Raw genomic sequence first — 15520 nt, 5'->3', positions numbered from 1 at the left:
GAAAACACGAGTGACGGAAAATGATAGAAGCGACGAGATTGTCTTCTTGTGTATAATGCGGTCTCTTGGGATTGGAAAAACCCCACCCTCGGATCCCTTTGTGGAAATTTCCACAAAACCAGGTGCGTGCCAGACCCCAGGTGCCAGACGAAAGAATGCGCGCACTGGTGTAGTATATCGATCGAAGAACTCGCTGGTGAGTTGAGTTAAAGGAATCATTGCAAAGATGTTCTGATTCTTTCGCCTTTCTTTAGGCGCATACATCGAACAGTCGATTATTGCGTACTTGATCTAAGTACAATGTATTTATATGTTCCCGAGCTGTAAAAAGGAATTGATTAATCACTCAAAAATGCAATCACAGATTATGAAAGGTCTCATATGCCTAGACAAATTCACTGAGATGTCCTATGTGAGATGCAGCCACCACCCGATTAAACAGCAAAATCATGACAGTAAAATTTCACGCTCACCAAAACTGCCTATTACTTTTCATATGAATTTGGTTATCAACACTCGTTCGTGGATTTGTTTGTTTGCATGTTTTGTGTGTATTATTCCTCGATCCTGAAAGACGTAATAATTATTCGCATCGAACGTAAACTGTTTACCGTAACTAAGCCTATGGCGCATTCGATCCATTCAACTTGCAGTAACCTCTAAGGCAGTAAGTTAGTAGCACATGGTGCATTCCTTAGAACCACATGTTTCGCATATCGGCACATCCAAACACATTAGCGATCGTCGTTATGGCAAACTTTCCGATTACAGTCAAGGGAGAAGAAATCGTAATACTGTACATGTACTTACGAAAGTGATTATGCTTAAGATCAAATAAAATGAAGAAGTTTGAAAACAACTTGGCAACACTCAATCAAGTTTTTCATTCTCTCACACAAAAGCTCTCTTGAGAAAATGAAAGCATTCCCCCTCCCCTGCTAGATAATGGAAGTTTTCATTACTAGCCCAGCAAGTTTTGGGAGTGTACATGAATGTTTTTAGGATAGAGTCAAAAGGGACCTAAGCTTTCGATTATAGCAGAATCTTCGTCAGAAGCAAAATGGCAAATAGGCAGAAAAAGCAACCACACACATGTAAAGCGACTTCACACAACAAGAACAGTCAGGACAAAGGGACACGGAACAAAGAAAACAAAAGGAGAGGGTAGGAAGTCATGGGCAAGGAGCCCAACAGGTAAAGGGAGGGGGATTAGAGCAGGAGGATGGACAGACAAAAGGCAGGGGAAGGTTAGTAATGGTCGCCATGAGGGCCAGGGGGCAACCATTGAAGGAAAAGAATGAATATGGAGGCAACATCAAACAAGATAAGGAACAACAGAGAGATAAAGAAAGGTAAAGCGTGAAATAGCAACAGCAAAGGGGGGGGGGGTGAGCAAACAGCAAGCCCTAGAAAGGATCTGTACAAGTACCAAGAGGATGCAACAAAATGAAAGTGAGAGTCAATCAACAAATGCAATTAACCATATCAAAGTATGGTAATATTAATACAGTAATAATGATGATATTGACAAAACAAATTAGAATAATAATCATTAAAGCACATAAAAAAGGGGGACACAAAGTCCATGGGAGAGAAAATGTATACTTGCAAAGCAAGTATCAATAGGCAAAATAAATACATTTCAAAGAGCTGGTTCATATGAAATCACCTTTGATTTATGATTTTACAAACAAGAATTTTCATCGCTTACCCATTTCTTTTATTACTTTCGTAATGTCATGATATTTCATGATGGCATGTGTTCTGTCTTTACATGGCAAGATAGGGTTTTTTTTTCCATCCAAGGTCAAAAGAAGAAAGTGATAGAAAGATAATTGAAAGGATAGAATGAAACACCTACTCAGCAGGCTCTTGATATAACGCAAAAGCAATTCATCAGAAATGCAGTACAGTTCTAAATAATTTATCAGTGGAAAAAAGAGCAAAGAAAATGGGATTTCGAGTTCAATAGGAGTAGGAACATCGCAATTTACAGACTTGGACCTGATGCAAACATATTGTCTAGCTTCTGGTTGAGTTTCTTCAGAGACATAAATTTTGGTAGCAGTAAACCAGAGTGAACAAGCAAAAGGATACAATTAAGTGAAAAAATAAAATGCAGGTCTCTAGACCACTCCAGTGCACGATCGAGCGAGCAACACTAAAACAGCCCCCAGGGCCAGGCCATGTCGTCAGTGTCACTCTCGTCTTAGATCATACAGGCCTACATTGTACATACATCGTTTCGTACTCGTCATCGCCAACGTCATGATGGTCGGTCACACGAAATAAATTGCATCATCATAAGAGCTCTTATATCAACACCACTAGATAGTAGAATCATTATCATTATCACTATCATTCCAGTCAATCTCATCCAAAGCGAAACCCTCAAAATCCTCAAAATCATCGTGGTTAATACTCTCACAAAACACATCTGTAAACGATTCAGACATCGCAGACCTAGCTACACATCTTGCACACAAAAATGAAATGGAGGTGGAAAACTACGATGAATACACAAAAAATATCGACGATGGCATTTTACCGTAGCAGAAAATACACAGAGTATCTTGCACCGGAAAAAAAAAAATGGATGTGGAAAACTACGATGAGGAAAACTAGGGTGAAAACCTGATGCGTGAAGACGAACGATGAAGACACTTTTACGGTAAAAATACTTACACGGAAACAAACGAGTGGGTACGATATTCTCGCACACACGAAGATAATCGACACATCGTTCAATCGAAAAACTCAACAAACACTCGAACAAAAACTCACCCCAAATTGTGGCAAACAGGGTAATCACTTAATAAAAATGAGAAAAAAACACTCTCAGAAGTATGATTGTACTCTGAAAAGAAAGGGATACAATGATACGGAAGCAAAAGAGAGAAAATGAGAGAAATGGACGGGAAACCTAGAGAACTTCGACGAAAGAAGAGCTAGCGATTCGCGATCAGAGCTAACTTTGTATACACTGTAGCTGTGTGTGTGATCGCGCGTACAAAGGGTTGAAAGCGTTGAAAGCGTTGAAAGCATTGAAAGCGTTGAAAGCGTCCACAGCTTCGGAAAAGCGTTCGGGGATTTCGTTGAATTCGTTGAATTCGTCCAAAATCCGTCCATGAAGTCTGGACGCAAAAAGCGTTGAAAACGTCCCAGGCGAAATCAATAACGCTAAAAGCGTTGGGACGAAATTTGGACGCACTTTCGTCGGGCGTTTTCTATTGCGCGTACTGTACTTTAAAATTCAAAATAACAGATTAGAGGATGTAGGCAAAACAACAACAACAAAATAAACAGAAATAAATTGTTTAAAGAAAATCTGTATGTTTTACTTTTAGCTGTGCGTACGAACTTATTTGCTCTCTTTCTTTATAGAATGACATGCATTATTTCATGCTATTATACAATGCAAGTGTTGAAATTCAAAATGGCCACCGACCTGTCTATAGTGGCCACCTGTCTGTAGTGGCTAATTTTGTTGTTTTCCTCGAGTGGCCGCTATAGACAGGTTTGACTCTATTTGTCTCATTTTTTTCACGAACGATTTTTTACGCAAAAAGAAGAGTTTGAATGCAATGACCGATAACACCGTTTCCAAAGTTTTTATGCCTCTGCCACAAGGTGTCTTCTTCTTCTTCTTCTGTATATTCTGCCTCCTTCAATCCTGAAGATTCTTGCAGATTTACATGCGTGTGTGCGTATCACAAGGGCACTCGAGTGTGCAGTACCTGAATGCAAGGTGCGTTATTTACATGGTGCAAGTAAAAACCCGTTGCTCGATTTACTCCACATCTTCCGTCAGGCGACGACGGAAGACCTCCACAGACGGTGCCAGGATGACCTCTTGGGGCAGGCTGTTCCACTGCCGTACTGTGCGAGGAAAGAAGGACTGTTTGTGTTGTTCTGTCCTGGAGATGGGGACCAGATAGCCATATGGATGAACTGTTCTTGTTTGTCTTGTGATGGGGTGGATGTGGTGGTGGTCCATGTTGAAGTCTACCAGTGATTTGTGCATCTTGTACAACATGGTCAGCCTGGAGACTTCTCTTCTTTTCTGAAGTAAAGGCCAGCCAAGTTGTTTGAGCATTTCTGACACGCTTGACGTATTATGATACCGGTTTAGTACATATCGTGCAGCGCGTCTCTGGATCATTTCCAGCTGTTGTATGCATCCAGTTGTGTAGGGATCCCAAACTGAACATCCATATTCAACAAGAGGACGCACAAGTGCCTGGTACGCTGTCGTCTTGAGTTGGGTTGAGTGGATGCGTAGATTACGTCGGAGGAAAGCCAGGGTGTTATTTGCCCTCTGGCAAATGTTAGAGATGTGTTGGTTCCATTTGAGGTTGGTTTCAATTGTGATGCCCAAGTATTTGGCAGATGTGACAGTGTCCAGGACTATGCCATTCAGAGTGTATTGATGATGATGTCTAGTCCTCTTTCTGGTGACTGTTATTGCGTGGCATTTACGGGGATTGAGTTCCATCAGCCAGTCACTTGACCATTTACTGAGTTTATCTAGGTCTTCTTGTAGGAGCCTGGCATCTTCATCTGACTGGATGGTCATATACATGATGGTATCGTCTGCAAATAGCCTAACTGACGTGGACATGTCTGTGGGCAGGTCATTGATATAGAAGAGGAAGAGACAGGGTCCAAGGACTGATCCTTGTGGGACTCCAGATTCAACTTCCACTTCAGATGAGGTAGTTCCATCTAAGACGACTCGCTGTCTTCTGTTTGTGAGGAAGTTTGTTATCCATCTGATGTTATGGCCTCTTACTCCGTAGTACTGCAACTTGTGGAGTAGTCTTTTGTGTCCAACTTTGTCGAAGGCCCTGCTGAAGTCTGTGATGATGATATCTGTTTGCTTGTTCTCCTCCATGTTGTTCATCAGGTCACTGATGAAACTGATGAGCTGGAGTTCGCAAGACTTCTTTGCCCTGAAGCCATGTTGGAGTGGGTAGAGGATGTTGTTGTTGTTTGCATGGCTCATGATGTTGCTTACGATGATATGCTCCATCATTTTGCAGGTAATGCATGTAAGTGATATTGGCCGGTAGTTTTCTGGGTCTGTTTTGTCTCCTTTCTTGTGCACAGGAGCCACGTTAGCAAGATGCCAGTCCTCAGGTACATCTCCTGTCTGATATGACAGCTTGAAGATAGTGCACAGTGCTGGGGCTATGGTCTTTGACATCTTCTTGAGAACTAGGGCTTGAATTCCATCAGGTCCAGGGGCCTTCCTGGTGTTGAGCCTTCCCAGCATCTTTTCTATGCCTCCTATAGTGATGTTAATATCAGGCATGGTGTTGAAGGGTGATACATCAGGAAGAAGGTTTGGGGGTAGTTCAGCTTCAGTGGTGAAAGCCTTCCTGAACTGATCATTGAGTACTTCAGCTTTGGCTTTTGGAGCAGTCACATTCTGATCATCTGTCTTCAATAGGGGAATTCCACTACAGTCAGATCTGTTGTGTTTTATGAATCTCCAAAACTCTTTCATGCCATCATATTGGTTGGAGTCATCATCGGGTGTGAAGATTGATTCAAGGTGTCTCCAATATGCCCTTCTTGTTTCAGCTTGGATGAGGTTTTTCAATCTACGAATCTCCTCCTCTGTCGCCATTGGGATGGGTTCGTGTCTTTTTCTGTGATGGTTGACTTTCTTGTGTAGCCTGTCTCTCTTCTTCATGAGTTGCCTAATCTTCCCATTTATCCAAGGCAGGTTTCGTTTTGATCGCAGCATCTTATGAGGAATGAATTTGTCAGTTCCCGACTCAATGCCAGTTCTGAAGAGATGCCACAATTCATTCACTGATGTGGTAGCTGCTCTAGATATAATATCTGAGGCTACTTGTTCCATGTGTACTTCAAAACTGTCCCAGTCTGCCTTGCTGTAGACAGGAATCTTCCTGCGGGCTTGTTGTTTTCTGGGAGGTCGTACATCAACTTCGACAATGGGGCAGTCATGGTCTGATATTCCTGGTACAACCTTTGTGTCGTTGATCAGGGTAGGATTGTTGGTTAGCATCAAATCCAGTACATTGTCTCGTCTAGTTGGCACATTTACAAGCTGAGTGAGGCCATGGTCATTTATGATGTCTCCAAAGAAGTGATGGAGGGTGGGGTAGTTGCAGGCTTCAACATGCAGGCTCTCCCAATTCCATCCAGGAAGATTGAAATCCCCTCCTAGTATTACTAAGTGCTTCCTGTCGAGTCTGGAGAGGGACCTTTCAAGCTCTACAAGGCTGGGCTCATCTCCTTCCTGTGGTCTATAGTATGCTGCAATGTGGAGAGTTTTGGATCCTGCCATTTCAATACGGCACCACAGAATTTCACATTCTGTCTCAAGATCATGTTCCCTGGTTACCAGGAGATCATGTTTGGTTGCAATAAATACTCCCCCGTGGGGGTCATCTGGACGATCCCTTCGGAGTATGCTATACTGGTCCGTGGGGAATACTTCACTATTCTTGATAGATTCAGTAAGCCAGGATTCAGTACCAACTATGATGTCAGGATTGTGTTTCTGAGTCAGTACGGCAAAATGATGCTTCTTTGCTCTAATGCTCTGGCAGTTGACATTAAGTATCTTGAGCACCCTAGGATGAGGTTTGCTGTTTGCTTTCTTTGGTCTTGAATGAAGAGGGGATGAAGAAAGCACAGGTGAGCCAGGGGACCTCGGATCACTTGAGCTGGAGTGTCTGTGTTTGGCGACATTGCTATTATCTAGCACATCAAAAGAATTTGGTGAGAAGTCCGTGCTTGAGAGGCCAGAAATTCCCAAGTTGGTATTACTGATATTGTGGGCTCCACAGTGATTGCATATCCAAACTATAGAGCTATTACCAAATGATGTATATTCACTGTGAGTCAGACCCATACATTCAGCATGGAACCATTTTTCACATTTGCCCTCACACTGAACTCCAGAAGACTTCCAAGTAACAGCCTTGGAACAAATTCCACATGGATATTTGGGTTTTCTCGGCATGATCATATGTAATGGATGAAAGCATAAATTTAAGAGGCTTACTTCTTGATGAATAAGGTCAATATCAGAAAACAAGCATTAATAATACATTACATAATTGTGGGCTGTGTCCTCCTGTGACCTGTGTACCAAATGTACCTGTCAGAGAAATGTCCTGAAGAAAGGGTGATATTTTACGGGAAGGATGTCATATTCCAGGTACAGAATCATTCCATCCTTACACTCGACACAGCTGTGCGGCTCAGGATCCAACATATGTTGCTAGTTAGTATAGTATACAGCTGCTGCTAGCACACATAACCCAAACATGATGAAGTCAAATACACAAGGGTGTCATGGCAGGCAGCATATGACACAGAGGCGTATGGATGGGACTGAATAGAATTCAGCCAAACAGTGAGATGATTGATGCAGAAAACCAAGGATGAATCATCTGATTGAGAGATTGCTAAAATGAAAGACTTGGAATTTGTCAACACTGACAAATTAGGTGATCCGATTTTTTTTTAATCGATGATTCGAGTCCTGATCGCAATAGGCATGACCATACAGGTTTCATCTGTGTTTAATGACATTGACCGTGTCATGTTTTAATTCTCATTTAGAAAAGAGAGTCAGGTCTGCCATCTTTGGTACCAAATTCAGTATACACTATAACGAAGATACAGAATAAAACATTTATGACCTTTGACCCTAATTTACCTACCCAAGATGGTGTTCGATCAAGTAGTTGTTATCTTATAATAATGTACGTGACATGAACTAAACATGTGCAAAATATGGGGGTAATAGGGAATGTCTTTCTTGAGTTATTGCAAAGAAAGTTGCAGAAAGAAAGTAACATGAAAATACATCGAAGCTAAGCTCTAATTTTTGCGAAGTTTTTCGACGTGATTTCGATGTCGCATGAAAAAGAGTGGGCAAAGAAACGATAGCGCAAAGTCTCAGCTACAACATATTAAAATCTGGGAGAAATTCACAGAAGAGTAAGTGAGCTAGTGTTCGATAAAGACCGTCATGTCAATTTTCATTTCCAGAAAAATTCCCTCCCATAGAGATAACACGTAAACTGGTTAAATTTGACAAGGTTACATTTATCTATTTTCACGAGGTGAAGACATCATCCAATTAAAACTTTGATGAACAAAACTTAAAGAGTATTACATTGGCTACAACATACTAGAATCTGGAATAAATTCACCGAAGGGTAATTGAGCTAGTCGTCGATAAAGACAATCATGTCAATTTTCACATCTAGAAAAATTCCCTCCCATAGAGATAACACGTCATAGTGAAGATAAAGAAAGAAGTACATATGACCTTTGACCCTACTTTGCACAGACAAGATGGCGTCTGAGCAAAAAGTGGTTATTTTGTGAAATGATTCTTGTAACATGGTCTTTACGTATGCAAAATATGGGAAAGATAAGACATGTATTCACCAAGATACAGGATGAAACATTTTTGACCTTTGACCCTAATTTACATACCCAAGAAGGTGCCCGATCAAGTAGTTGTTATTTTATGAAATAATGTACGTGACATAAACTAAACATGTGCAAAATATTGGGCTGATAGAGCTTGTTTTTCTTGAGTTATTGCAAAGAAAGTTGCAGAAAGAAAGGAATATGAAAATACATGGAAGATAAGCTTTAATTTCAACCAAGTTTTTGGGCATGATGCCGACTCCGTATGAAAAAACGAAGGGCACATTTACGATAGCCCAAAGTCTCAGCTACAACATACTAAAATATGGGAGAAATTCACCGAAGCATAAGTGAGCTAGTGCTCGATAAAGATAGTCATGTCAGTTTTCATTTCCAGAAAAACTGCACTCCCATAGAGATAACACGTAAACTGGTCAAATTTTACAAGGATACTTTCAATCCATTTTTACGAGGTGATGACGTCATCCAATCAAAACTTTGTTATTATAGATATGAAAGTTCATTTAATAAGCTACAACATACTGAAAACTGGGTGAAAATTGGCGAAGGATAAGTGAGATACGCTCGAGTGAACTTGAAATTTGATGACGTCATTTTGAAAATTTACTCTTTTTACTTTATTAAGAAATTTGATATCTTTTAACCATTATTTAAGTATCGCCAACCCATGAAATGATATGTACAACTCATCAGCTTTCAAAATATGTAAAGAAAATGGGGGGTCACCGTCCATCCTGACGAGTAAAATCGGATTTAAAATTGGCGGTTTTTTGGCATTGTTGCACTGTATATCGCCATCGACGCGCGCGCGGAATTTCAACTTTGACGGGCCCGTATGACGTCATATTGAGTTGCATTGACTTGAAACTTGGTAGAAAAATTCCTTGACATTTCAGGCATCTGATAAATGTGAAAAAACGGGAAATTTCTGTTGCATATGAGCTGTGCGTGCGTATATGTGCGCGCGCGTACGCGTCCGTCCGTTTTTTTCAATTTTTCAAAAAACGCTCCAAATGGTCTGAAACGTGTGCAAAAATATTTTGAGCTCAATTGGAGCATACAAATATTTCAACGCGCGCGTACGCGCACGTTTTAATAATAAATATGAATTTTGATAATATGAGTAGAATGCGCTTGACTTGAAATACATGTGACGTAAATTTCATTGAAAATTTGCATTCCATTAATGAGATATGAATGAAAATGTGTTTTCATATAATGACGTCATCTTGACGTCACGGTCGACTGATCACTATGATACATTAGATCTGTCATCTTTGTGACATGATACATACATGGTATGATTTTGAAATTGATAGGCAGAGGACTTTCTGAGCTAACCTCTGCACAACTTTTGAGGAGAAATAAAGAAACAAATAAAGAAGAAGAAGATTAAAGAATCAGTACAGATACAGAAGGTGATCCGAGAGGATACTCGGATCACCTAATAAATGAAACATCCAGTAAGTTGAAAGGATGGTAAATATCCAATATCAGGTGGATATTGACCAAAAAAGGATAATTTTGGTGGTGGATTACGATGGATTTGCAGGCAAGATTGCAACACAGGTCTACCCCCTATGACACACACACACATATGTCGCCGGAGGCATTACTGTAAAACGAGGAATGCTCGTGTGCATTTTAATTCTGCGAATTTCGTGAGACCCAAGATTTGCAAAATTAGAATGCACATGAAAGTTGGAGGCAATTCGCGAAAATTTCATGCCTCTAAACAGGCCATCAGCTCCAATTCGCAAAAAATTTCATGCCGCGAAAATATTGTGTTTCACAGCATGTTTTCGGATCGTCTGTCCGTCCGTCCATTCGTCCATCCGTCATTCTGTCCATCAATTCTGTGGACAGTGTAACTAAAGATACGTTTCAGGAATACTAATGAAACTTGGCATGTATATGTACAACTAGGCAAAGTTGTGCCTATCAACATCTGGGTGCACATGCTCAAGATCAAAGGTCAAAAGGTCAAGGTCAATTGCTCAAAATTTTACTATATCCCCCTTCCTATGCAATGCCTGAAGGTATTTCATTGAAACTTGGTTTTTACATGTACTACCAAATAAAGATTTCTCAAGAGAGAGTTTCGGGTCATGAGGTCAAGGGTCAAGTGAAATCGTTAAAATTTCACTTTTTTCCTGCATATTTCACAAATGGTTCTTGGTATCTTCATGAAACTTTAATGGTACATATGCATGTACTGACTGGCAGTGATTATCTAGGGAATTTGGGAGTTATTGGTCAAAGGTCATGGTCAACTCCATTTTTTTCACTATTTCTCTCATATTTATGCAATGCCTGCAGGATTTTTCTTGAAACTTATATATATATATATATATATATATATATATATATATACCAGGGCTCCACACTAACTTTTATTTTTGGTGGCCCAAAGGCAAACATCCGACCTTTTTTGGTGGCCCGATCAGGCCACCAAATTCTTCATTTCTTAAATTTTGGTGGCCCGACATGCATTTTTGGTGGCCCCGGGCCACCGTTAGTGTCGAGCCCTGTATATACACATGAATTACAATAGAGATTCTCTTCGAAGTCGCTTGCTCAAAGGTCAAAGGGTCAAGTGAAAGTGCTAAATTTCACTTCAGTTCCATATTTCCAAATTAACTCAAGGTATCATCATGAAACTTAGTACATATTTATGCATGTTCTACCTGACAGTGATTTTCTTGGGAATTTTAGGGTTATAGGGTCAAAGGTAAAGGTCAAAGGCTGGGTTAGAATGCTAAAATCTTACTATCTAATACTGAAATTACACTTGCTCCATACCTTGAAAATTGCTCAATGCATTAATTTATAAAAGGGTCAAAAGTCCAGTAAAATTCCTCAATTCCGCAAATACAAGCTCACTTATATATAGTTGTTCATCCAATTAAGCCTAGTTCAAGGAAAGTGAACATTCAACACATTTGTGACAAACCTGTTATTTTGATATTTTGCCAATTACATGTGAAATTGTCATCACACATTGTCAAGACATTGTACTATAGACCTATTAGAAGAACCATGCATATGGCGGAGGCATAACAGTCGCCATAGCGACATTTCTAGTTTAAGTAACATCATCAAATAGAGAAAATCAAAACCCATTCAATGATTCTGCACTCTTTCCATAACGGGATATTTTTGAAGATGTTACTGAAACTATCACACATATTCATTGTTTTCTTTCTTTTTCTGTATCAATCTCAAGTATGTCAAGTTGAAAGAAAAAAAATTTTAAACTCTTCAAATGTACTAAATGCAAGATACTGTATAATGAACCTAAACATACATTTTGATTTTGTGATACATATAATGTTATATAGGCTTATCACAATCAATGAGATTGTATTTCTATTCTATTTCTATTTCTATTTCATTCATTTCTTTTTGTTTCTCATATATAGTGATGATGATCAGGTCCCAGTGTTAATCAAAAGCATTTCAAAGTGTGACTTTATTTTTTTTTTTTTTTTTTTTGTGTGTGTGTGCATTTTTTTTTTTTTTTTTTTTTTGGGGGGGGGGTTTATATCCTGTGTGATTTCTGTCTTTAAATTTTTTGTCCACATCACAAGCTGAGAAACTGGTAGCCCTGGGTCATGACTGGCACAAGACTTGTTTCACCTGTACCAATGAGGCCTGTAACAAAAGACTGAATGCTGGAGAACAGCTAGAGGTATGTCATCTGAACACTCTTCCCATCTTCCTCTCTTGTTCTCTTTGTTCATCTTATAAGTTTCCATTGCACTTGTTCCCTCTTGACAGGATGAAGCCAATATAAATGCTGCTTGATGGGCTCATTGTTTGCTTGTTTTTGTGTTTGTTCATTTCCATCTGAGAAGATGGCTGGATAGCCCATATCTTTGTCACCAAGATGCTATTAAAGCCTAAAAAAAGTTCTGGTACGCCTGCAAAAGTTCTCAAATTTTGCTCCAAAATGTGAACGCATGCCTAGGAAATGTGCGGAATAATGCTGTAATAACAAGATATTCGATGGGTAACGATGAAAATGGGAAATATTAACCAAAAAAGTTCAGTCTCAGAACTTACCCGAACGGGGTCAGGCGAGACTCGGACTCGGGGATAACTCGGCCTCGCTTTGCTTGACGGCGGGATGAGTGGTATTGGTTGTCCCTCTGGATTGTACAGTGTGGTGTACTATGCGTATGGGAGCGGCCTGTATAAACTACATTGTAGCGTTCTGGCTACTCGCAGTAATGGTCCGAGTTGTTACAAAGCGCGCATCAAAAACCTCTTTGGCGCGCATGCAAAATTAGTGTGCGCCTCTCAAGCACCTCTAAAAACAGCCAAAGACGCTTGATAAACAACAACAAAAACTTCAAAGACCGCGCGTCTCAGCAACTGAGGTGATGTGCGTGTACTAGTAGGCTTGAGGACAGCGCGCTGTCCATTTGTTTTGTACAGGATTAGCACGCACTTTCCTGTCTGCTCAGTAAGGCCTCGTTTGGTACCCGTAGTATTATAGAGTACTGATGAACATGGCGATCACGAACTGTGTGTAAATTGTCTGAAATAGGGTCGAGTTTTCCCTGAGACCGAGTTAGTCTGGAGCCTTCTGGAATATAAGTCGGTGTACCGACTTTTATTAGCTCACCTGAGCCAAAGGCTCAAGTGAGCTATTGCGATCGCCCCTTCGTCCGGCGTCCGGCGTGCGTCATGCGTAAACTTTTTACGTTTTCATCTTCTTCTTAAAAACCCCAAGACCGATTTTCATCAAACTTGGCAGGTAGCATCCCTAGGGGGTTAGGAAGTCAATTTGTTAAAATGGGCACCATGCACCACCCAGGGGGCCCCCAGGGGGCCCAACCCCCCAAAATTAAGGAATCTGTAAAAATCTTCTTCTCTAGAACCAGAAGTGATAGATCTAAGTTAATGCTTTGAGTTAGTACAGTGATGACTGTAGTTTCAAGTTTGTTCATGGCAGAATCAGGGGTGCCCCCCATGGGACCCAGGGGAGGGGGTGGGGAGGGGTCCTAATGGGGCCTAAATTGTACATTTTTATCTTCTTCTTGAGAACCCCATGACCCATTTTCACCAAACTTGGCAGGTAGCATCCCTAGGGGGTTAGGATCTCAATTTGTTAAAATGGGCACCATGCCCCACCCACGGGGCCCCCAGGGGGCCCCAGGGGGGCCCAAACCCCCAAAATGAAGGAATCTTTAAAAATCTTCTCTAGAATCAGAAGTTATAGAGCTAAGATAATACTATGAGTGAGTACATTAATGACTGTAGTTTCAAGTTTGTTCATAGCAGATCCAGGGGTGCCCCTCTTGGGGGCGGGGTTGGGAAGGTCCAAATGGGGGCCTGAATTGTACATTTTCATCTTCTTCCTGAAAACCTCATGATGGATTTTCGTCAAACTTGGCAGGTAGCATCCCTAGGGGGTCAAAATCTCAATTTATCAAAATGGGCATCATGCCTCACCCAGAGGGCCCCAGGGGGCCCCAATCCCCCAAATTAAGGAAATTTTTAAAGATTTGGGCCCTTATTGTACATTTTCATCTTCTACTTGAGAATGCCTGGTCAAATTTTGGTAGAGCTGTGAATAATTTAGATTACCAGTAGTGACTGCGTGAAAGGTGAACTTGCCATACTCAGGTGAGCGCTAGACCCGCGGGTCTCTTGTTATTTTTCTCAAAATACTCCAAAACGATTCATCATTCCGGCAAACCGCGTCAGCCAGGTAAGTTTCTTTGTAGACTCTTTCGATATATTGCAAGCAAATATGAAATGGTGCCAGACGGGTTCTCAAGCCCTTACCAGAACTTTGTTTTCACTTTAAGTAAAGACACCAACATGCTATTAAGTAAAGACCGTACAAGACATGGTGGTGGTGTGGCTGTTTATATTTCCAAAAGATTCAGTTATAGAATAAGATTCATCTACTTTAGAATGCCTTTGGTTTTATTTATCCAAATAAGCCTTCCATCCTTGTTGGGGAATCTTACAGACCTCCAAATTCTCACATTGATTTCTTCAGCGAATTTGGGCTCTGCTCTCGCGGAACATATGAGTTGTATTATATTAGGTGATTTCAATTGTAATTGTATGCCACACCAATATGATGTGAGTGCTGAAAAAGTTATGTTTTATAGAAATATGTACAGACTAAGTCAGTTAATTGATACTGCCACAAGAGTTACAAACACTACTTCTACTTTAATTGACTTGATATTTGTATCAGACAAAGAACTTTACAGCAAATGGGGAATATTGGAGACTAGCATTAGTGATCATTGTTTGGTGTGCGCAATTTGAGACTTCAGTGCAAAGGTGCATAAAAAATCTGAATATGCAGAATTTTGCATGTTCAAAAATCAATGAGGAGGAATTTCATACTGATTTGAGAAGTGTTCCATCCAGATGGGAGGTCATAAAAGATATAAATGACAATAACGCATGGGATATGTGGTTGACTCTTTTCAGTAGTGTTATCTACAAGCACATACCTTTGAGTAAAAAGCGGAAAAGAAAAAAAAAGACCACGTCCATATCCATGGATGAGGTTGTCATCTGATGACGGAACGTGATAAATTTCTCAAAGCTGCTAAAGCTAACAATAGTCATGATGAAAGAAAGATATTATTCAGAGGGGTGAAGGTTCAGGTGCGATGTTCTTCACTTTGTCTCCCTCTACAAATTAAATTTGTTAAGATCACAACTGCTGATCTGTAAATTAACAAACATGTCGGAAAAAAGGAACCAGTGGGACTCGAACCTGTCATCTACTGCTTTCCGGGCAGCAACACTACCACCAGGCTGTCCCTGGTTGCCGGCAGTGACACAATGAACATGGAACAAATACCCAAGCTCCGAAATTCCGACATTGTTATGTTAAGTAGTCCAAGGCAGACAAGGCATATTAAATGAAAGAAAGATAATATTCAGAGGGGTGAAGGTTCAGGTGCGATTTACTTCACTTTGTCTCCCTCTACAAGAAAATCCTTCAACTATCAAATTAGGTGTACCACAGGGGTCAATTCTTGGTCCCCTTTTTAGCTCACCTGAGCCAAAGGCTCAAGTGAGCTATATTTGC

At 40.5% G+C, this 15520-nt stretch overlaps 1 protein-coding gene across 1 annotated transcript in view; it reads left to right on the top strand.

Moving 5' to 3' along the window:
• Positions 1-15520, top strand: part of LOC140229203 (cysteine-rich protein 1-like) — a 96333-nt gene that overhangs the window by 15766 nt on the left and 65047 nt on the right. The window contains exon 2 of the mRNA XM_072309473.1: positions 12039-12139. Coding sequence (XP_072165574.1) covers positions 12039-12139 — 101 coding nt within the window. The remainder of the gene's footprint in view (positions 1-12038; positions 12140-15520) is intronic.

Source organism: Diadema setosum, chromosome 5 (genome assembly GCF_964275005.1).
Source record: "Diadema setosum chromosome 5, eeDiaSeto1, whole genome shotgun sequence".
In the NCBI taxonomy this organism is placed as follows: Eukaryota; Metazoa; Echinodermata; class Echinoidea; order Diadematoida; family Diadematidae; genus Diadema; species Diadema setosum.
Note: the sequence above shows the minus strand (reverse complement) of the source record. Positions and strands in the feature narration are given on the sequence as shown.